At 56.1% G+C, this 23,264-nt stretch overlaps 1 protein-coding gene across 1 annotated transcript in view; it reads right to left on the bottom strand.

Annotated features, from left to right (window-relative positions):
• Positions 1-23,264, bottom strand: part of PACS1 (phosphofurin acidic cluster sorting protein 1) — a 101,857-nt gene that overhangs the window by 12,267 nt on the left and 66,326 nt on the right. Inside the window, exons 4-18 of the mRNA XM_030568144.1 lie at positions 22,968-23,093; positions 22,523-22,667; positions 18,503-18,594; positions 17,747-17,827; positions 16,361-16,417; positions 15,219-15,379; positions 11,862-11,955; positions 10,844-10,924; positions 10,342-10,457; positions 7,465-7,603; positions 6,688-6,792; positions 5,333-5,439; positions 1,458-1,612; positions 844-954; positions 115-217 (exon numbers count right to left, since the gene is read on the bottom strand). Of these exons, the coding sequence (XP_030424004.1) occupies positions 115-217; positions 844-954; positions 1,458-1,612; positions 5,333-5,439; positions 6,688-6,792; positions 7,465-7,603; positions 10,342-10,457; positions 10,844-10,924; positions 11,862-11,955; positions 15,219-15,379; positions 16,361-16,417; positions 17,747-17,827; positions 18,503-18,594; positions 22,523-22,667; positions 22,968-23,093 (1,673 nt within the window). The remainder of the gene's footprint in view (positions 1-114; positions 218-843; positions 955-1,457; positions 1,613-5,332; positions 5,440-6,687; positions 6,793-7,464; positions 7,604-10,341; positions 10,458-10,843; positions 10,925-11,861; positions 11,956-15,218; positions 15,380-16,360; positions 16,418-17,746; positions 17,828-18,502; positions 18,595-22,522; positions 22,668-22,967; positions 23,094-23,264) is intronic.

Genomic DNA, 23,264 nt, shown 5'->3' with positions numbered 1-23,264 from the left:
CGCCTTGTCAGTGATCTTTAACAGCTTTGCTTATCCCAACTGAAAGGGTCTTTTGAATGCCTGTAACGTGCGACCAGCCCCCTTCCGTAGGAGAGTCACCCGGGCGACACTTACAACTTATGCTTGCAAGTCAGCATGGCCTCGGCCACAGGCAGTTGGTGGGTCATGCTGGCTCCACCCACATACTGCACGATGCGGCCCACCACATCGAACGGCTCTGGGGGCAGAAGGGAGAGAGCGGTGACCAGCAATCCCCACAGAGCCCGCTCCCTGCCTCCGAGCCCGCAGTAGGGGTGAGCCGCACAGCAGAGCAAGGGTGCCCCCCGCTGGCTGAGTGGCAGCAGAGGGGAAGGTGCTCTCATCGCAGAGGGGAAGGGGTGTGTGGGTCAGAGGGGATCCTGCCCCAGATAGGGGCGGCTGAGGGAGAAGCAGGTGGCCAGGCAGCAAGGCTGGAGGGCCAGAGCTTATGCTGCAGTAGGAAGGGGAAAGGACACGTTCTCACCCAAAGCTCCCCCTGGCCCCACTAGAGACCCCCCCCCACACACACTGCACACCGGGCTGGAGCTGTGACCCCTTCGATGACCCCTGGTGCCGGGAGCAGCCCCAGGGAATAAACCAGGGCTCAGGAAGGAATTGGCCAGGCCTGCTCTGCGCAGACAGAACAGTCATTGCCATAGGGAAGACCAACCCACATCCCAACAGCCTGGCCCACCCCTACCCCACAGACCGTGACCAGCTCTAGCTGCTCCCTCTCTAGCCCCTGGGGAACAGTGACTCACAGCCCTTTCTGTCCAACAGCACAGGGGCCATGGACGCAGTGCTTGGTGCTGCACGGTTCCTCACCTGTCCCGGGAGGCTCGGCCCTGCCGAACAGCTCCCTCCAGGAGGAGTCCAGGAACGTGCAGCTGTACCTGCTGTCCACCGAGCCCAGGTACTTGGCTACAGGGTGGGAGCCTGCGGAGGAGAGAAAGGGGGGTGTTGCTCCAGTGCCCCCTGTGGGGGTTCTTTGCGGTGCACTACAGTGCCCGCAGGAGGAGTCCTTCAGCCAGGTGCTTCCGAGGGGCATGGGCAGCACCCCCTATGGCCCCAGGGATGCTGTTACAGAAGCGATGGTCTAGCTGTCCTGTGGATGCCCTACCCATGACTCCCACCCCATCCTGACGGGCCTTTACCCAGCTCCATGGCAAAGCAGAGGCCTTTCCTAGCTGCTGTGTTAGTATCCCCAGCAGGAGGTGGCCACTACCCTGGGGGCACCTGCTACAGACCCAGATGTGCTTTGCTCAGCCCCCCCGCCATGTGCACCCCTAGGTGTCAGTGTCAGACCCCACACCCACGGCTCAGCCACACTAAACAGGGAGAGGCTAGAACAAGGCCTACACCAACAGCCTCACTCTGGCTGCAGGGGGGGTCAAGCAGGACTCGCCCCAGCTGGGCGGGGTCTGGGCAGAGGCACTTACCCAGCGGGACGATGAGGAACCGCATGTAGCTAAGCCAGTCTGGGGTCTTGTTCGCCAGCTGCTTCACAAAGAAACGGAGGATGGCACTGAGGTAACTCTGCCCCCCCACAGCCACCACCTTCACGGGCCGCGGCACAGAGGAGTTGCAGTTGCAGCTGGAAAAGACAGGACAATGGGAGAATGTGTGCTTATTGCACCCCTCTGCCTGCAGGGTACGACACTTAAACACGCTAGGCAGCACTGAGACCTGACCAACTCTGGGCTGGGGCACCGGGGCCCTCACCCTGTGCTGAGATGCAGCCAGCTCTGGGGTAGGACACAGGGGCCATTCATACAGGGGTCCCTTGCCCAGCGAGGAAGATGATGGGTGCCCCTCCCCATACACTGTGGTAGGCAGTACAGGTAGTAAGGGCTGCTGTTCCTGCCAGGCTGCAACGTACTGAGTTGATGAGCGGCTGCTACCTCCAGCACTGCCGCGCCCAGCCACAATTACCATGCCAGGGAGCAGGCAGTAAATCCCAGCAGAGTGCTCCAGCGGGACTCGCAGATGAAAAGCTTTGCCCTCAGCAGGGCAGCAGCCTGTGGAGCAGTGACGTCAGCAACCTGCCAGCTACACAGAGCGACTGCCACCCGCACTGAGGGAGGAGCCAGCAGAGCCCGCGCAGCACCTAGCATTGCTGCTCACTGCCACATGGAGCATCCTGGGGGTCCTGACGCCGCTCCAGCCTCTCTCAGCCCTGGGACCCAGCGTGCCCGCACCGAGCAGCTCCCAATGGCTCAGCCCCCCCTGTCAGGCCCAGTGCATGTGCTCAGGACCAAGGACCACCCCCAGCATTGCTAATGCCCAGTATGTCCATGGGCCTGGCGCCCTACAGCCCAGCCCAGCGCTGCGCCTCTAGCTGCTGATCTAGGACAGCTGCAGTTAAACGTGCCACACAACGGCCACCACTAGAGGGCACCAGAGAACCACCAACTTTCTTTAGGCCGTTAATAGGGCCAAAGAAAGGAGCTACCAAATGGCTTGGGACAGCCTGTCCCCAGGCGAGGGAAGAGATCAAGTGCTACGATGCAGTACCATGGGCCCTCCCAGCTACGCCATCCGAGACCCTCTAGCTCCCCTCCCTGTATTTCACTAGCCCCTCTGCTCCCCTTTTCACCAGCATGCAACTGCTGGTGCAAGAGCCTTCTCCTCTGTAGTTCCTCCCCATCTCACCTGCCTGAACTGACAGCATCTCCTCTCCCCTTTGCTTAGGCCTCTGCCTCGCCCCTCCTCTGCCAAGCAGAACAATTCTAGACCTCTTCCTTCAGGAGCGTAAGTGGCTGCAGGCATTGTCAGCCTCCACGTCATCAGTACTCAAATCCCCCTTCGTGGGGGCCACCAGATTGAAGGCCTGGACCACAGGCACGAGAGCAGGGGAGTGATTTTGCTGGAAGCTGTGACCCCAGGGGGTGTAGTGGATTCTGTGACAGCCTGCGATAGCAGGAACAGGACTTGATGGCCCAGGGGACCCCTTCCACTCCTATGTTCAAATGCAAAGAGGGCAGGGATGTTCACACTCACACAGGTTATCCTCTCCCGGGGAAAGGAGCATGGGCCCCGGTTTCCCCTTCAGACAGACCCCTGGGGGGGAAGGCTGCAGGCAGACAGGGTGTGGGTGATCTGCAGAGGCAAGCAATGGGCTTCCAGTCTTTCCTGCGTTTTTCTGATCTAACCATCCAGGTTTGCTTTAGGCACCTGTCCCTGCAGGATCTGATGCACAAAGGCAGGCAGGAGAAACAAACTTTCAATTATCTACTTGAGAAGAAAGTGAAGTCGGAGCGTTCCTGAAGGTCTCCGTGGGTGCGCTGGCAAGGTGGATTGGGAGCTCCCCTTTGGTGAAGGGAGGGGGTGGAACTGTTAGGAAAGAACATTTATCTCAGATATCTGTAGAGCATCTAAGGCCTTGTCTACACTACGGGGGGAGATGGATCTAAGTTATGCAACTTCAGCTACGTGACTGTTGGGCTTATATCAGCTTCCTGGGGGGTCCACACTATGCGATGTCGATGGGAGACGCTCTCCTGTCGACTCCCCTTGCACTTCTCGTTCAGGTGGAATACAGGAGTCGACGGGAGAGCAACCTGCGGTCAAGACATGCTAAATCCACCACTGATACATCGATCCCCAGAAAGTGCAGACAAGCCCCAAGTTGCAGGTGTTACTACGTCCTGCCATCTGACTCAGCCTGCCCCTTTCTTGGTACCTGGACTGGTAATTCTTTTACTAGCTCTCCAGTTGCCCATAGAGTCTCCTGGAGAGAGACAAGGCCGATGGGACCTGACTTTCTAACAGGCACATTTTGGCTTGGTTTTCTTTAGGGAAATCTTTCGTACCTTTCTACATCTTAAATAAGCCCCAAGCTCCTGTTTCTCTGCCGTGCAGGCGGGGAAGGAGAGATGGCTCTATGGACCATTACAATCGGCTCACCTGAAAACAACTCCAGGGAACAGACAGCATTTTAAAGTGTGGAGACGGGCAGAAAGCGTGGGTAAAAATAGGCCGGCTGCATCTCCAGCCAGCTGCTGCTGAGTCATGGCTGCGGAGGTCAGTACCTGCACTGCTGGAAGTGTCTGCAGAGCACCTCTAGCTGCAGGGAAGCAGGCCTGTGGCGGATCCGCTGGCAATGCACGGCCTGGGTTAGGAGCAGAACTGGTTGGGGAGCAGTGGAGATTGCAGACTGTAGGCAAGGCCTAGGCGGCTCCACTTGTGCATGAAGTAGGCTGGGCTTTGTCCCTCAAACACCGCGATATTCTGAATCATAGGCAAGAGAACCATGGAAAGACTCCAGCCCAGGTTCCTGCACTATGAACTAAGTATCTTAAACATCTGTGGCAGCCTTCACCCTGCAGGCCCTTGCTGTGCTATACACCACTGCATGAATCATCCACTACTGGAATGCAGCTTTCTCTGGGGTGGAACACAGCAGCTATTATATAAGAGACAGTTCATCTAGCAAGGAAATGCAGCCAGTTCTGGAGAGAGATGTGGGAAGGGAGTTATACAGGGAATGTTTGCCCAGCAAGGGGCTGTTTATAGAGGGACCCTCTGCTGAGGGCTGAGATGTAACCAGCTCTGGTGTGGAACACAGCAGCCGTTTGACAGCTTAGAGCACAAAGTGAAGCAGCCAGGGATGTTTTAAACGGGTGGAATATAATTACCATGCCGGACTCTGGGCAGGACTCTGGGAGCTAATGGGCAGGAACATGATACTGTCAGGAGCCCTTGAATGAACACAAATGGCCAGGTTCTTCGTTTTATTTCCCATCTGAAAACAGCATCTCAAGTGACACTTGACTTGTATCACCCTGAGGCAGTGGTTCAGTCCTGGATCCCCTACTGGAGCTCCCTCTACTGGATCAACAGCCCTTCCTCCTACTTTACCACACTCCCAACTACCACTCAGTCACTGGCACCAAGAATAGCCTGGAGGAGAGCAACCCTTACTCAGGCCCCCACCCAGCTCCCTGCAGCACAGCGCCTCCTAGTGCCATGCTGGGGCCTGCATTGACTATGAGGGAAAAGCACTCCCAATTGAGCTCCTGCCCCACTCCCTGCAGCACAGCGCCCCCTAGCACCACACTGGGTCATTAGTTTGGTATCAACTCCGAGGGGAGAGTGCCCTCTAATGAACCTCCGACACCATTCGTGCCACACCTCGGTTTTGCCCAGAGGCCTCCCATTCCAAGCACTGACATGACCCCACCCTGCTTAGTTTGCAAGAGCTGACTCATAACCCACAGCAGGGTTAGCTAATAAAGCAACTCCACCATACCCATATCGACGGGAACCATCTGCCCTCGGTGCTGGGACCGGAGGGCCACTGTCCTTTACTCACTATCTCTGGATCCTGGTGAGGACAGCGGACAGGACGGCCTGTACTTCCACGGTGGAGCATGTGCACACGACTGGCTTCTTCTGGTCCCGAAGCAGCTCGGCCACATACTGGCAAGAAGAGGAGGAAAGGTGAGCACAGCATGCCCGTGTGTATGGGAGCAAAGGGATCGGTTACACCACCTGCCACGCAATACTCCTCCTCTGTGCTTAGCAACCAGAGTCCCTGGGGAGAGGTGGGTAAGCGTGCACCTCCCTGCACCAGTTGGCTGTTCCTGCCGAGGGCTGGCAGGCTGTGGGGCACAGGCAGGACAGGTGGCAATGGCCACAGGGTGTGCTTTCATTCCAGACTGCCAAGGGCTGGGAGCGCTGTGGCTGCCTAGTGAGTGGGAAATGGCAGCTGTGAGGCAGCAAAGGCTGGTTTGCTCTGGGCTTAGCAATCTCAGGTATGAGATCAAGGCAAGTCACAGGTCACAACAACAGTGCTGGAGACTCCCCTTCATGGCTTGCAGAGGCAGGCTGCTTACAATGCCCATGCAACAGGCTCCAGTGAGGGACCTGCTCGAGGGCAGGGGAGAGGCATCAGGCTCCACAACCCTGGTCTCTCTACAGAATGTGCAAACAAGAGTGGGCCTGTCAGCTGCAATTCAGAAGGTGCTGTGTACTCTGTGCAGGGCGGGAGGATTGGGCCTCGAGAGGTGCTTGGTATTGCAGTGAGGAAGACTGGCGAGGGACACGCAGAGACCCAGAGCCATCGGATCACACACTTGCCCTGGTCCGGACTGGGAAAGATCAGCATCCACCCCAGAGCTTCCAGCCCACCTATAGCCACAGCTCAGGGAGACTCCATGCCAAGTCAAGGGGGATGCTCAGATGGGATTCAAACTCTGCCACCCAGTCACAGCAGCAGCAGTAATGCTCACCCGCAGGGCAGCCAACCCAGCCCCTCCCCCTGGCATTTCCCATTCAGCCTCCACCCCAACTCAGCCCAGGCAATGCCCTGCACTCCCATTGCTTGCACAGACCGGAGCACCACTTAACACGCTCTCTGCCAGCAATGGCTCCCCGTGACTCCGCCGATGGCCCCTCTGCGGAGCTGCCAGCTCCACTCCCAGGGCAGCAGGGCTCTGAGGGCCCGGGTGACCCGAGCTGTTGCTCAGTCTGCATTGGACAAGGCAGGCACTGTGATGGCAGCAGAGCCCAGAGACTGGCAGGGCGGGAGATAGGCCCCATCTCCTCGCTCAGGGATGAAGCACGTCAACGGAAGACAGGGAAAGAGAGGGGCCTCATCTCCATGGGTCACTGCCACCCCTGCCCAGCAGCATCTGCAGGGTCCCAACCCCGGGCCGGCCTCCCTACCTGGCCTTGCCAATCGGCCGCATTCACCAGGATGATGTTCTCGGGCAGGGCTGTGTCTGACACCAGGATCTGGTTCAGCTGGTCATAGACGATCTTGCGAGGAATCTGTTGGGAAGGGAGGGCTAAGCCTTGGTAGGGCACAGGCGACACACACTGGGCTGGGCCAGAACCCTGGAGGTTTCCCTGGTGAGCTGCTTCTCCCTTGTTGCTGTCACCAGGAGCCCTCTGCCTTTCCCTCATCTCAGCGTATCCAGCCACATGCCGCAAGGCCCCTGCCACCCCCTAGTGCTGCTCTGGAGCCAGCACTGACCGAAGGGAGAGCACCCCCTACTGCTGCTCTGGAGACAGCACTGACCAAAGGGAGAGTGCCCCCTACAGAGCACTTCCCTCTGCTCCCTGCAGCACTGCACCCCCTAGTGCTGCACTGGAGCCAGCACTGACCAAGGGAGAGTGCCCCCTACAGAGCACTTCCCTCCGCTCCCTGCAGCACTGCACCTCCTAGTGCTGCACTGGAGCCAGCACTGACTGAAGGGAGAGCGCCCCCTACTGAGCATCCTCCCCACCCCCCCGCATGACTGCACCACCAATGCCATTGCTTCAGTACAGTTAGAGAGAAGCTCCCCATTGATGTCGCTCATTGCAGCCCCTGGCTCTCCTTACAGGACTCCCAGACAACCGACCACGTTTGACTAGATCTGTGATGAGCTCCCAGCTGTAGGTGGTTCAGGCTGGGATCACCCCTCCATGGAGCAGTGCTTGGGATTGCAGTCACATCACCTGTGTGCTATGGCCCAGATCTGGGGACCTCTCGCTGTCCGAGCTGTTGGTCCGTTCGCTCAGGGGCTTGGAGAGCTGTCTCTCCTTCAGCGGGGTGCTTCTCTTCTGCCGGGGCGTGTGCGCTGCACCTTCCATTTTGCTGCAGCAGACAAAGGACAGTGCTATTGGCCTGGTTCCCTGGCATGGCACAGCATCTAGCTGGGAGAGCAGGGTCCTTCCCCCACACACCAGGGTCTCTCATTGCAGATACACACACAGGCCCCGTTCAGGTCTGAGCCACGCCCTGGGGCTCCTGTGAGCGATTGCACCAGGACAATGCTTGCCTGCTGGCAAGGGAACAGAATGGCATGGCCATGTGATGGGTTTCCTGGCGCACTGTCAAGAGCGGGAGCTCAGCAACACTGCTGGGTACAAACAGGACTGAGTGGGCTGGTCAGACACAGGGAGAGTCCATGTACAGTCTGTAGCCAGCACAGGCTGAGAGGGGACCCCAGCAGATCCAAGTCAGGCTCCTAGCCAGGAAGGTGCCCACATTTGCCAAGGGTTCAGAGGGCTCTCTGCCACGATCCGTATTCCTCCAGCAATCCCAGAGCAGCAGAGGGGGCTGCGCTAGGTGCTGGGGCTGGATCACCACAGGAATGCAGAGCCTGCCAATGGCTGACAGGTTTGGCATTTCTCCTGGAGCACCGAGACCCTGAAGGGGTGAGGACCATGCTGTGCAGGCCTTGGACATACAAGCTTACAAACCAAGACAACAAAGCAACATGGGGGTCAGGGGACCCAGAACATGGCCAGTTCAGAGCACAAAACTCCATGCTCCTGCCCATACCCCATCCCTCAGTAGGGCAAGACGGGAATGCTCTCCAGCCCAGGCCCCTGTGGGATGAGGTTGGCATGCACTCCAGCCTACACTCCCCTACACAGAGCTGGGGATAGAACTCAGGAGTCCTGGCTCCTAGCTCCCCCGCTCTGTCCCAGTAGACCCCACTCCCCTCCCAGAGCTGGGACAGAACCTGGGAGTCCAGATCCCCAGTGCCCTGCTCTAACCATTAGACCCTGCCACCGCATTGCTAAGGAATATTTGTCAGTTCCCCCATTAGAGTGTGCCACTCCCCTGAAACGTGACCTTGGCTCCGATGGCCCCACCTTACTGCACAGCCAGGTTGGGTACTGGAGTCCCAGCTCTTCCTTCACTGACTGGAATACAGTTTTAGTCCTTGCTCCTAGATTCAGACATGTAAAGGCCAGGAGGGCTCCTTCTGATCATACAGTTTGAGCTCCCCAATCAGCTGATCTAGTGCTCATGCCCTCTCCACCCCCAGAAGTTCAGACTCTCCCCTGCTGGAGGTGCGAGAGCCAGGGGCTCGCAGTGCTGGCAGGCAGGAAATCAGAGCTTTTCGCTTGTAAGCCTAGCAGATCTGATCCGGAGCATGGCCTGAATGGAGCAGCAGAGCTCTTAGGAGCCCGAGGACACAGCTGCCTCTGCTGTCACCTCACAGCAATTAAGCAAAGGCCTTAACTCCAGGACAAAGCAGCCTGGTGCTTTGCTCCGAGGAGGCACTGCTCAGTGTCAGAGTGCAAGCAGCAGCTTCAGCACTATCACGGAGATGAGCAGACAAATGAGGGGCGGGGTATCAATGGCTGAGTGCTCCCCCTCCCCCATAGCATCTGGGAGTGGGGCCCGTATAGCGAGCCTGTGTCACACATTGAAGATGCACTTTTGGCAAAGCAGGAGGCAGATGGGGCAGGTTTCCACTGGGAACATAAAGGCCTTTGAACACACTAGGTACGTGGCTCCAATCCTTCACTCAGTGCAGCTCCAGCATGGACCCACTGCCTTCACAGCGGGAGAGGCCTAGTATCCACAGGAAATTGGGGACGGGATGGGGGCCCGACACCACACAGTCAAAGGTTCAAATCCAGCCACGCTGAGATTGCCCACAGACCATCCAGAGCCACGAGGCCTCACCACCCTTCCTGGGATGGAACGGGCAATAACAGACCAGATCAGAAACCTGGCCAGGGGAAGATGCCTAATGCTGGGAACTGGATGCAAAATGCCACGCAGTCCTGTGAGTGCCCAACATCTGACATGGGGAAACTGAGGCGACATAGTGAGAACCACACATTCCAAGGGCAGAGCCAGAGATGCAACCCAGGCCTCCTGACTTCGGCAACATTCCCTTTCTCTCTGGGAGGGTCTCAGGCAGTCCATGTGCAACACACCAGGTTGTTCTGGCAGGGAATCTCAGCAGAGCTGTAACCAGCAGTTTGTTTTAAACCTCTCCAGTTCAGGGCCAACTCATTGGAAGGCACAAGGCAGCGGTTACCTCTGGGGGGGGGCAAACCCCACTGATCCTGGTGATCTCATCCCACAGCCTGCCAGTGTGCGACATCAGTGACCTGTGACAAGTGAGGAATATGTGCCCCTGGGGTTCTGGGGCTGGAGTGACAGTTCGAGTAAAGCCTGAGAGAGCCTGTGCTCAGGGAGAATTCAATAAACCAGTTCTAAGAGAAATCGAGTTCCACCAGCTGTGAGATCAAGGAGCCTCCTCCCTGGGTGACAAGCAGGATCTGAACCCCAACCCTGCAGAGTGCTGGGGAAAGGGGCCCGCCTGGGAAAGGACAAGGAGGTGGAACCTGTCTATTAAGAGCTAGATCAAGATAGGTCATGGAAGGAGGGCAATGGTTGGTAGCTATCAGCCTGGCTAGGAGCTAATTCTCTAAAGGGGAAAGGGAAATGTCCTATTCTCTGCCCCCAAGACAGCCAAGCCCCCTGCCCTGGGCTGGCCTGGAGCCAGTGTCCCCTAGAGGCAGTCACCTGCTGCCCCATGCCACCCATGTCTCCCATCCCTGGTTTTAAAGCAGGCACCTTACCTGGGTGATGCCATGCTCTGAAGCTCCCCCTTGCTGCTCTTCATGGGTGTCTTGACTTTTTCGGGGATGATTAACGTGGTGCTGGAGTCTCCGAACGTGTCCTGCTCACTCGCTTCCTATGAACACGGGGAGGGAATGAGGAGGCTTCAGAGCTCATTCTGGCGATCAACAGCTGGGGCCCTAATGGGTGACAATTCGCAGCCAAAAGCCACTGACTATGTTGTTCCAAGCAGTCACTGACTGTAGGTGCCAACTTGAGACAAATTGGGCTCCATCGTCAGAGCAGCTGTGTGTCCCCATCCTGAGCTCAGCTTTGCAGCACTCTACTCACTAGGCCATGCTGCCTCCAGGGGCAAACAGGCACCAGCGCAGGGTGTTACCTTGGGCACGTGAGCTCCCCCAAAAGGGAGAGGCTTGTATGTGCCATGTCCCCCTGGCTCCAGCCCCTAAGCCAGACGGAGCACTGAGGGGAGAGTGGGCCAGCGCGGCTAGGGCATGTTACCAGGGTGTCTATTTCGCTGAGGCTGTCGTCCAGGTTTTTACTCCGCGAAGGTTTCAGCTTGTCCCCGACAGCTGGGTCCATCTGAAAAACCAGCCAAGGGCAGAAGGATGGGAGGGTTACAGGTCTGGGGCAGCTGCACCCCTCCCCCCCACAGCCACCCCAGGGGCTGCTGCTCAGAGCCACTGGCCCAGCCGGGATCCTGACAGCGCTTCCCAGCTCATCCCCTGGAGCCCTGCCCTCCTTGGCTGAGTGCTCCGTCAAGACAGCGAAGCTCTTTGGGCAGGGTATGAAGGGCCAGGCCCACTCCAGGCATCCCCTGGCAGCACTGCCACTGTGCTGAGCAGGAATGCCTCAGCCTCCTTGGGCTTCACTGCTTGTCTGCCTGTGCCTACCGGCCAGCTCCTGGCTGATGCTGGACTGGCAGCGCTCAGTGCTTGTACAGCACCTAGCGCACCAGGGTGCTGGGCCTGGAGTGGGGGTACTGTGTGTTGGCGAATACAGATAATCAATGCTGATAAGCAGCAGCTTGGCCTTCTACAAACACTAGTGTTAGAAAACCCAGTGTGTATGTTCCGGCCTCTAGGGAAGCAAACTCTGCCTAGGAGCTGGGAGCACCACAGTGCCGGAGGGGAGACCCCACCGCCCTTCTGTGCGCCAGAACTGCCTGGACTGAGGGAGGGTTGGGGGCAACTCCAACGGGCCGGGATAAGTGCTGGCTAAGATTTGAGTGACTACAAGGCACAGGCAGCTGCCCCTTGCACTGACAGGCCACGCTGCTCTGCCTCGGCCACTGAGCCAGGCCCCAGCCGAGTTCAGCACTGCTCCCACCTGCCTGCGCCCCGCACTCCCGCAGCCACCTGGCTCTAGCAGAGAGCACAGATCCTGCGACCACATTCACATGCATTGAAGTTGAGGTCATGTCCCAGCTGCGAATCACCACGCAGCCAGACCCACATGGGCCTACGTCTGGCACCCCCCGCTGGAACATGGGACCCACTCCCTCCCTCTGATTACTCACTGGGCTGGTGGCATCTTTGCCCAGGCTCCCCTTGCTGTTAAGGCTTCCAATTTCTGTCTGGGAGCTGGACTGAGACATTCCCTCGAAGAACGGCCTGGCATGGAGAGATGCAGCGGGTCAGGGAACAAAGTGCTGCTGCAGACCCTAGCTTGGGGTGAGGAGAGGATCAGAGGGATTCAAGCCTCAGGGATGCCCTGTGTGAATCCCGGGCGTGCCTCCGGGCTGGCCTGCACGTTAGAAACTTTGGCTGACATTTGAAGCTCTGTTTCCTCCCATGGTTTGCAGTGCTCTGAAAGGGGCCCTCCAGACTGGCATAGGATAGCACAGCAATGGGCGCCAGCACAGGGCTTTCCATTCCTTCTGGATTTTCTGGCACTGTCTCAGCTACGGAGCATCAAATGCCCCAGCCTGGGTTGGAGCAACAGGCTCATCCTTCCCACAAAGGACTCTCTCCGGGGGCCTCTCCCACCCCTGGAAACGCTGCAGTGCTGCCGGGCCCCCTCCTAGCTCCAAGCAGGGAAGGTTGGGGGCTAGGCAGACGCACAGCAGGCCAAGTCTGCATGAGAAAGCTGAGACGGCATCACTTACTGACCTAACCGAAGCCGCTCTAGCTAGTCTGGTGCCAAAGGCCCTATGGCCGCTGCAGCTCAAGTCAACTGGGAACAGGGTTAATTCAAACTGAGATCAGAGAGCGTCCGTGTGGGGATTTGCACTGATCTCCCTGACACCATGCAAGCGTGGGCGCCGATCAGCCTCGCTCTGGTACCAGAGGGGCCTATGCCAGGTAAGCCTGAGTCCCGGGTCACCCACACAGCTGCAGCACCAGAACAGCAGCTGATTTCATCCTGCAAGAGTCCAGTCAGCACAGAAGCCTGCAAGGCTGGTTTGGGCTAGCCTGGCTTCTCTCTGTTCGACTCGCATCGGTTCATTTACTGGGAGCACTAACACCATTGCACCAGTGTGAAACTGATACAAGTCCACACACAAGCTGCCACGATTTCCCACAATCCAGTGCAACGTCTGGGTACAGACAAGCCCCTGGGAACCGGTTACAGCCTTCTCTTACATCCAGGCAGCCTGGTGGCCTGGCTTCCACTCACAGCTTCAGTCACACTGGTCCCCGGGACAAACGTACACAGCCATCCGAGTCGCACGCCTTCCCCAGGAGGTGGGGGAGCTGAGCTACAGAGAGGGGACGGGCGCAGCTGCCAAGGCCCTCGGGTGGCAAGACTGGGGCAGGACAGAAGCAGGAGTCCCAGCACCTCATCCCCTGTTGCAGCCCCTGTGTGGCCAATAGCTTCTGCACAGTCAGTTACAGCTCAGTGCTCCTACTCCGGTGTTTGAACCCTACCCCACCAGCCCTTGAGCCCAGCAAGTCCATGTCAAGCTCTGGCTCGCGGCAGCCCTAGGGAGCCGCATGGTGTCAGGGATGCAGTTCGGGCCAATCAGAACCAGGCTGGCTTTTAGAGAGCAGTGCTGCTATGCCCGGGCTGGATCAGAGCAGTGAGGGCTGGTGGGAGCGAGGAACATGAGGAGCTGCAGTGATGCTGAGAGCTGGGCAGTGCGGGGACAGCAAGCATCAGAGTTGGGGAGGGGCGAGATCACTGGCTGTGCTTTGCAGGGGGGAGAAGAGAGCACAGCTCAGGTCCAGGAAGGGTAGGGTGTTATTGGTAGAGCTAGCTTGACAGCCCACAATTGCTTTGGGAAGGGGAATGTGCAGGGGGAGGGGGAGGAGGGGCTCAGATTGCTATCGGTGCCTGATTAAGCACCTGCGACATTGGCCTTGGCTGTGACTCACATAGAATACTGCCCGTGATCTAAGGTGCCGGTTTTCCAAAGCCACTGACCAACCTGTCAGCAACAGTGACTCCTAGCCCCTTTGGCAATGCTGGAGAAGGGCCCCCATGCCCCCTGCGATGGAACTGCACTCCCCACAGACCGCCATGTGGGTAAAGCACAGGACTGGGAGTCAGGACTCCTGGGTTCTCTTCCCAACTACGGGAAGTGATTGGGGTCTAGTGGGTTAGATCAGGACGGAGCTGGCAATGAGGATTCCTGGGTTCTATCCCCAGCTCTGGGAGGGGAGAGGAGTCTAGTGGTTAGAGCAGAGGTGCTGGGAGCCAGGACTCCTGGGCTCTGTTCCCAGGTCTGGGAGGGGTCTGTGAAGCACTGTGACTCAAGTCATCACTCTAGGCAGACGGCAGGAATCCCACACAAGTCAGATGCTTTGCTCAGGCTGCCTCTCAGAATGTCCAGGGGCTTGCGAGGGCAGATGTGGTAGGGGGCTCTGACTGGAGTGTTGAGGTGGGGGACACCCATAGGAGAAGGGGCTGCAGCAGCAGTGGCTGGCATGCATGAGCAAAGCAGGATGAGAAACAACCTAGCTGAACAGATCACTCCTCTGATTCAGGCATCTCCAAGGGCTGCACAAATCCTAATTAATCCTCAATTCCCAGGGGACGGTGTGTGACACCAGTCTCAGCTGCAGAGAAAGAGACCTAGAGCGTCAGCACTCTGATTCCAGATTCGCTGGAAGCACTAATGGAGATCCCAGGTCTCAGCCCATTTGGATAGTTTCCATGAGGCTTGCTGGACGGGGGGGCTCTGAATGTGCAGTCAAGATGCTGGGCCCTCTAATAATCATAGCCAACACGCACCCTTATGTCACTGACGCAGCGGCTGCTGTGCTCCACCCCAGAATTAGCTGCATTTCAGCGCAGCTATTTCCTAAAGCACTGTGGAGACTTACACTGTCTCTCACGGAGAATTACAGTCATTTTCAACCATCTCAGGGTCACCTTGTGCTCCCCCTTCCCCTTGTTGTCTAGTCTCATGGCTGGATTGTGAGCTCTGTAGGGCTGGGAGCACATCTGTGTTACAGGTTCATACAGCACCCAGCACAATGAACCTGGGCCCTCAAGGAGCTACTACAGTGTAAATAATGACAGTGTTTCACAGGCAGTCACGGAGTACTGTAGATACTTGCTGTGTCAGTGTCCTGTGGGAAGAGACTCCTGGAGGCCTGACTCTTAGTCCCACAGCCCACACTATTAGTAGTATTACAAGAGTGCTCGGAAGCCCAAGCCAAAATCAGGACCCTGCTGTGCCATATGCGGCCCAAAACGTGTGGCAAGAGAATAGCCATGGCCCTGAGGAGCTCTCAGTCTAAACAGAGGAGACAGAGAGAAGGTGGGAGGGGAAACTGAGACACTGAGAAGGGAAGCAACTTGCCCACGTTCACCCAGCGAGGCAGTGGCAGAGCTGGGAGCAGCTGCCATGTCCCATGGCTCCCATCAGCCCAGGCTCACTCCCTGTTGCAGCTGTCGCTCACCGTGCTGCCCCACCTCCAGCACTCACTTGAGCTTGGGCTTGGGCGTGCTGAGGATGCTCTCCGTCTCCTCCATCTCTGGGCCGCTGTCACTGGGGTTGTACATCTCCAGGCTGTCGTACAGCTCGTCCAGGTCCTCCTCCACCTCTCGGATCTGCTCCCTGGAGACATGCTCCAGGCCAAAGCCAACCTGTGGGCAGGAGACTCCAGACTAGACAGCTGGCCAGGCAACCTGGAGCAGAGACTGCGTATCTTGTGGAAGCCCACGGGAGCGAGTGCTGGAAGAAGCCTCAAGGACCTCCTCCTGCTCTTGACTCTTTCTCTCCAGCCAATGGCATGTTAAGGGTCTAACACCCCACCAATCAGCTGTCGGTCTGACATCTCCCAGAGAACATGGAGAGTCACCCACAGAGCAATGGCCCGGCCAGTCCCGGATCCCGTGTCAGTGGGTGGCTATCACTGGCAGTTCAGGGAAAGTTGCAAGAAACCTCAGAGGCAAATGACAGATTACACTGTCTCTCACAGGCCTGTCTAACACCCAGCTCATGTCTGCTTTAGCCCATGAAGCAGGAGGGTCCCCTACTTAGTTTCATTCACCCCCTGATCCTTTGGTTGTTAGAAGGGTGGAGGGGAGTGGGGTCTAGTGGTCAGAATAGGGAGGCTGGAATTCAAGACTCCTGCGTTCTATCCGCAGCACTGAGACAAATGGGGTCCAGCAGCTGGAACCAGGGGTAACTGGTAACAGAGGTCAGACTGTCGGAAACGGAGTGGGGGAGGGAGAGGTGGGCTCTGTTCCCAGCACCTGCAGGGAGGTGGTCTGGTGATTAGAGCAAGGGATTGAGAACCTGGCACAGAAGTGATGTGATTTGCCATGAATGACTCAGTGGAGGAGCTAGGACAGAACCCAGAAGTCCTGGCTCCCAGCCCTGTTCTGCTCTAGCCACTAGACTCTACTCCCCTCCCTTCCCTTCCAACAACAAAAACGAGACGAATCCATTGAAGGACTTGAGCTCTGAGCTCACACTGCCCTTTATTTGGAGGAGGGAGGAGCGGTGATGAGGGATGGCATTTCACCTGATCTGGATCACAGCCCATCCAGCACTCCAGCTACTAACAAGAGACCACTGCAATAGCGAAGGCATTTGCAACAAGACAGAAGGGCTGCACCTACCTCGTCCGACACCTTGAACCTCTTCAGTAACGCCACAAACTTCTGCTTTATATTTGGCTGCTGTGAAGAAACGGTGCCATTGACTTGTTACACTGACACCAAGAAAGGGAACAGGAATCAGGGGCCCCAAAGACAGGGCGCAGGCCTTTGCCGTAGGTACGACTGAGGGGCCAATGGAAGGAGACTATTGCATCACCCCACAGATCATCCCAGTTACCCTAATCAGGGGGTCTCAGGACAAATTTTTTGGTGGCCTCAAAGTGTGGCCATCAACTCTTGCTGGTGGCCGCTTTCCCGCTTCTTCCTAAAATACTTCATTCATTTTAGGAAAAACAAATAAATATGCACATATACACGTCCAAGTCACTGTCATTTATTGCTAGCTAGTAAGACCATTGTGAAAAGTGATATTAACAAACACACAAGTATCACTTTTCACAGCAGACTTACTCAGCCCTGGCAAGCCTGGGGACAAATTAAGCCCTGGATGGGGGGCCAGGGGAGGCAGCAGCAGGCTAGAGCCTGAAGCCCCACTGCCAGAGCCTGGAGCCCTGCTGCCAGAGCCTTCCACCTCACCACCCCAAGGCTGAAGCCCAAAGCCTGAGCCCCACCATCCCTGGGAAGGTGGGAACTCACTGGGTGCCACAGAGGCCACATCTGATAAATGCTGCCTTAAGTGACAGCTCAAAGTCAACTAGAGTTTTCAAACCTGATGCAGGGCTGGAAGCAGGGAACATGCAGAGTGCAGCACAGCGCTCCCTAGCACCATGCTGGTGCACTGGGGTCAGCACCAATCCAGAGGGAAGCACTCCTCCTCCTGAGTCACCCACGTTTCCATGCTGCACCTCCGGCTCATCCTCCAGAGGTCTAGCCCAGAGCAAGCCTGCTTAGCTTGCAGATCGGCCAAGCGCACTGCATGAGATGGCAAGGCTGAAAGCATGTATAGCACTCACATGCAGCTCAGAGGCTGTTATCACAGCTAGGTGTTAAATGAGAGGCATGCAAGGAGCTCTTGTACCTGCCTTCTGAGCAGGGCACGGTGAGAGGCAGCATTACTGGAGACAGGCCAAAGCTTCCCAGCCACAGCTGAGGTCAAACAGCCACGCCAAGATGAGTGACAATGTGGTGGAAAGGGGACAACCTGACAGCTCTGGAGATTGAAGCTGCGTAGCTCCCCCCACACCCCAGCAGCGTGTCTGAATCTGCTGAGCAGCGGTCACTTCGAGAGGCGAATGGGTCCTTCTGCCCCACCCCAAGTCCCAGAGCCACCCAGTCCCCCCTGGAAGCTGCTTATTACCAGTTCAGAGACCCTCTTGGCATGAGGCCTCACACAGACTGCAGCCAGAAGGCGGCCTGCCAGCCAGAGCCCCCTCAGAACACACTCACCCGAGTGATCGCTGAGGCTGAGGCCAGTTTCCTCCTCGTTTTCTTCACCTTCCGGAGATCGTCGTCTTCGTAAAACAAGTCCTTGTGGGGCGGGGGAGACAGCACGTTCAGAGAAATACCCTCCAGGCCCTGGGGCTATGGGAGCCTGTCCACAATACCACAGCTAGCTCCCTTCACCAGGATCTCCCTCGTCCTGGGGGCGCAGCAGCCCAGCTCCAGGCAGGTACAGTTGCACGTAGGCTGCCTCTAGCAGAAGCCCAGTCATAGGTGACCACTTGGGGCAAACAGCCAAGGGATCAGTGGCCTGGAGTCCACAGTCCTCAGCTAGATCCCAAAGGGAGGCTGCTCTGCAGGGTGTCCGCCTCTCCCTTCCCTTCCCAAAAGGGGATGCTCACAGAGCCAGCTCCCAGCCTGGCTTGCTCAGCACCATCTCTGGCTCCCTTTGCCCTCTGAAGGTGCAAGCTGGAAGGGGGAGCCACTTGGCATCCTTTTCCGAGCTCACTGGGGGCACTCTTCTCTGCCTTGATTCGGCCACTGAAGTACGCAGGGCTGGGGAGGGTTAAAGGCAGAAACTGGGTGGAGACCCTCCCACTGAGGAGAGATCAGTACTGGAGGAAAGCCTGAACCCATGGAAAGACAGGTTTGCAAATGAAGGCAGCCAGGCCCAGCCAGCCTATTGCTTGGTAATGCCTTGCAATGGAGCTCTGCCCTGAGCGCTTTGAAGGGGCAGCAGACTGGGGAGAGGGTGAGGGTTACCTGTCCATGTAGGGGATCGTCGCTGCCCTCCTGCTCCGAGGAAAAGCTCTCCTCCTCCTCTTCCGAGTAGTTGTCGATGTCGGGGGACCGATCTGGAAGAGACAGCTGGGGTTAGGCTGGAAGTCCAGCACGGGAGCTTAGCGCTGTCAGCAGGATTCGCATAAGGTCCAGGACACCACATGTCACAGTCTGGCAGGTCAGAGGGTGCTCTGCAGTGCACACTGGTCCTCTAGTGCGGTGCCGTCCAGCCAGGGCCCTAGTCTCTGTATAGCCTGGCCTATGTTACAGATGGGATAGCAGGCAGCCAGCACTGGGCCTCTCCACCATCAGACAAGCACATCCCTTCTCTAGTGGAAAGTACCATAAGTAGCCACAGAGTTGTCAGGACTCGGTTTTAAGGGTGATCCAAAAGAGAAGCTTGCGTCCTTTTTTGGTCATGCACAATATATAGGAGAGAGGCTTTAGTGGCTTGGCTTTCCATTAGAAATTCAGACCTCGTCTACCCTCGAAGGTTCTGTGGGTGACTGGAGAACTAGGAGGGCTCCGGCACCATGGGACCCACCGAGGCAGGTCTGCTTGAGAAGGCCTTTGACGCAGACTCTTTCGAAAACTGGGTTGTGCTGCCGTAATGCTTGGATGCCCTGCTGTGCAGGAGGGTGGGAGAGACATCGGGGGGGCTAGGACCCAAAGGACTTACAGTCTCAACAGGCGTGAGGCTGAAGGAAAGCTGGATTAGTGACTGGACTGGGGGGATGGGGAAACCAAGGCATCGAGGGAAGGGTCACATTTGAGTGGCTTAGATCCATAGACTGTAAGGGCAGAAGGGACCATTGTGGTCATCTAGTCTGAGCTCCTGCATAGTGCAGGGAAGCCCTGAGGCCTAGGCCAGGGGTCGGCAACCTATGGCATGCATGCCAAAGGCAGCACGCGAGCTGATTTTCAGTGGCACTCATACTGCCTGGGTCCTAGCCACCAGTCCGGGGGGCTCAGCATTTTCATTTAATTTTAAATGAAGCTTCTTAAACATTTAAAAAACACTTATATACTTTACATAGAACAATAGTTTAGTTATATATTATAGACTTAAAAAGAGACCTTCTAAAAATGTTAAAATGTATGACTGACACACGAAACCTTAAATTAGAGTGAATAAATGAAGACTCGGCACAGCACTTCTGAAAGGTTGCTGACCCCTGGCCTAGGCTAACGCCTGGCTGAATCTTGGTTTAAGAATCACCAGCGACAGAGAATCCAACACAGCCCACGGCAGGTTGTTCCAATGCTTAATTACCCTCCCTATGAAAAATGTATGCCTATTTCTCGTCTGAATTCATCTAGTTTAACTTCCAGCCACTGGCTCTTGTTAGACGTTTGTGTCTGCCAGACTGAAGGGCCCATTAGCCAATTTCCGTTCCCTGCATGGGTGCTTACAGACCAAGTCACCCCGAACCTTCTATTTACTAAGTTAAATGGCTTGAGCTCCTGGAGACATGTATCCCCATCCTTTAATTCGGAGCGTAAGGCCTTCCTCCCACAGTAACTCAGGCACTTCGGCACCGAAATTCCAGCGACTTCCAATGAGACTCAAGCTCCTAAGTCGTGTTTGAAAATGGGACTTAGGCACTTGCCAGGTCTCCTAGGCAAGTGCTAAGCCACCAGGCCAGCCATCCACTGGATGAACAGCTGGTAGAAAATAAAGTCTGTTGAAGATTCAACCTCTCCCCCCTTCATTTAAGGGATGAGAAAGCTCCCAGGCAGCTTCTCTAGGGTCTCCAAACCTCAGGGAACAGCCATTCCTGATACATACAAGGTAAATGCAAACGAATCCTTTCCAATACCCTAAGGGAGCAAAAAAACTAGCACATGCCCAGTCGATCCTCCTCCGCACCTCTCCTTGAGTCGTGTCCAAAGATAGCATCCCCATGGCCCATAGCAGCCCACAGTCCTTCTGATTGCAGCCTTGCCTGCAGCCAATGACTGAGAACAGTCGTCCTGTGCAGGGTGTGGAAAAGTGTGGAATATGGAGCTGGACCAACATCTGAGTTGAGCTGGCCGTGGACTGACTGATGAACTTGGGAACTGGGTGGATTACTGGGATGCAAACAGCTCCCAGCACTCCCTTTGGGACCATCTGGTATTTCCCATCATTTGACAGACAGTTGTTTGTATCTGGTTAGATTCTTTTGGGGATGGGGAGTTGGCCTTGGATACTATTAAAATAAAATAATTGTTTAAATTCCCACTCAAGGACAAAGATCAGCTAGTGCTGGAGTTTGAGAGAGAGAGAGAGAGGGGATTTCATGGTTCACAATATTTACATTCCTGTTTCCTCACGGAATCTAGCAGAGTAGAATCACCTCTCCCTTTACAGCAAGAAGCCTGGACCCCTCTTTAGTGCCTTTCATTGGAGGTTCTCAAAGCACTTTATAAGCATTAACACACACACACACCCTAGAAGATAGGGCCAAGGGGCATGGCGCACACACCATAAACACACGGGGGGGATGTCTCCATTAATATGCTCAGCAGCTAAATAGTAAACCATATTGATATGTACGTTGCCATAAGTATGCTTCAGAGTTAACAGCCTGTTGAGATAAATGAAGTTCCATTTGACAATGCTTGTTTCAGGCTGCCTGCAGACTCAGGCAGACACTACTACATCCCTCACATGTGGAGGGTTTACTTAGCAACCATAAGAGCTGCACAGGTTTGTTTTTAATGAAAGCTAGATAAAGAAGTACAATTCTGTGGCAAGGACTAGATTCAGTCACCGCAGAGGAACTCAGGCTCTGTCTATGAGAGACCTGGACTGATTTCTATTTGCCTCAAGATGCCGGACAGGAAAGGGTGCAGATTTCCAGATCAACAGGAGCCCCCCCCCACCCCTCGTCCCCCCAATCAATGCCCAGGTGCCTTCCCTTGTTGGGCCACAGAGTTGCTGGTAATAAACCCAAATATTAAAATAAATCCAACACAAAGCCTGCATCTCCATCGGTTTCCCTGGCAACCAGATTTACTGCCTAGGCAGCCATCCGCGACAGTATCATAAACGGAAGGATTCCAAGACGCAGGGCTAAATATAGCTGTGTTGGAAGGAATTAGCCTCCACTGTCCAAACAAGATCTGATGCGAATGGACGTGGTGGAACTGGGCCCTGAGCAGGGTTTTGCCTTCACTTCTGCAGATTAAACACATTAAAACCCTAGACCAAATCGCCCTACAGGTAACCAAGAAGGGGCTGATACCCAGCCGGCTGCTGCTCGCACCTGGGCTGTGTCACAGAACCACCAGAAACACATGTAGCTGCGCAGGGATAGAATGTAGCTGAAGAGGCTCCAAGTGCTTTCTAAGACACTGCCTCCAACCATGCATACAAAAGACTAGCAGAGCTGTACAATGCAGAACGGAACCAGCAGGCATGTGGCTTTTAGAGCTGGTAGGTTTCAGGGCAGGGACCAAGAAAAATCTGTTCTGCTTCTGAGACTTAAGTCAAGCTGAGTCGCTGGAGAAAAGTGTTTTTGCCACAGTGTGGAAATGCAGCTCCCTCTGGGGAGGAATGTGTAGCCACACTCTACAACAGCTCAGGACAGAAAGGGAAGAATTTTCAGTCCCAGGGAAAAGGCAGAGCCGAGAAGGAATTTAGGGAGGTGGAACATAATTCCCCGTGGTGGAGTTTGGCCAGGACACTGGCTCCGACACCCCAGTTCTAACAAACAGCAAGTGACTCACTCAGGAACTTTAATGCCCAAGTCAGGACACCGGTTCCATTTCATTTGAAGGAGGCACCACCGCCAGCACAGTGTCCCCTGCCAGGGAGCCACCCACCTCTCTCCCAGCAGGGAGGGGGGCACATGCCCGATGGAGAGGATTGAAAACACCTGCAGCTCACTGTGCCAACTGATAATTAGCAAGCTGTGCACCCGCCTAGTCATGCTGGACCCAGGGCAGCCAATGAGCTTCCCCCTCTGGATACCACATGCCCAAGCCCCCCTCATCCCAAACGAGTCCCCTCCTTACCGGACAGTTTCGACTTGAGCCCTTCGTGGTCGATTGGCTGGCTGGACAGAGAGTAGATTTTAATCTCAGCAACGGGCACAGATACGTCCTTCACATTACTGTGGAGTCCAAGCACCAGAGCTCCTTCGCTGGGGTGCTGCATGACCTGGGCAGGGCAGACACCATGCGACATGTACTCCCAGCAGGCCCAATGGGAGGCTGCTTAGAATACCGAGCCAGTCACCCCCCATTGAGACCATGGTCCCGCATGGGCCATGCAAGGAGGACCCAAGCTGACACAGAACTGAGACAGTTCCGCTGGTCTAGGTATCTCTGGCTAGGTCCCACCCCTGAGCCCAGCCTAGGCACACAGCACTCTGCTTCAGTCAGAGCTGAAGAGGGAAGAGGTTACATTTAATCATGTCTTCCCCATGACCGTGCTTGGCGCCTCTCTCCTCCTCCTTACCTCAGCCATGTTGATAAGCCCAACAGCCAGAGTCTTGTAGCCCAGGATGGTCCGGTTTTTGTATCTCTTCCTCCTCTGCAGCATGATCTGCAGTTTGTTGGCATCTCGCTTCAGGAAGTGGGGATACTGCAAGGGCAAGTGACAGTCAAGAGAGCAGCGATGACAGGGGGCCGCACGAGAGCCCGGTATGTTTGGGGTTTCATGTGGCCCAGTGTGAAGGTGTGGGGAGCAGAGATCCCCTCATCCTGTCCCTCCTCCATGGACAGCACTGGGCAGCAAAGCCTAACATATCTTTCT

This window comes from Gopherus evgoodei, chromosome 7 (genome assembly GCF_007399415.2).
Source record: "Gopherus evgoodei ecotype Sinaloan lineage chromosome 7, rGopEvg1_v1.p, whole genome shotgun sequence".
Lineage (NCBI taxonomy): Eukaryota > Metazoa > Chordata > Testudines > Testudinidae > Gopherus > Gopherus evgoodei.
Note: the sequence above shows the minus strand (reverse complement) of the source record. Positions and strands in the feature narration are given on the sequence as shown.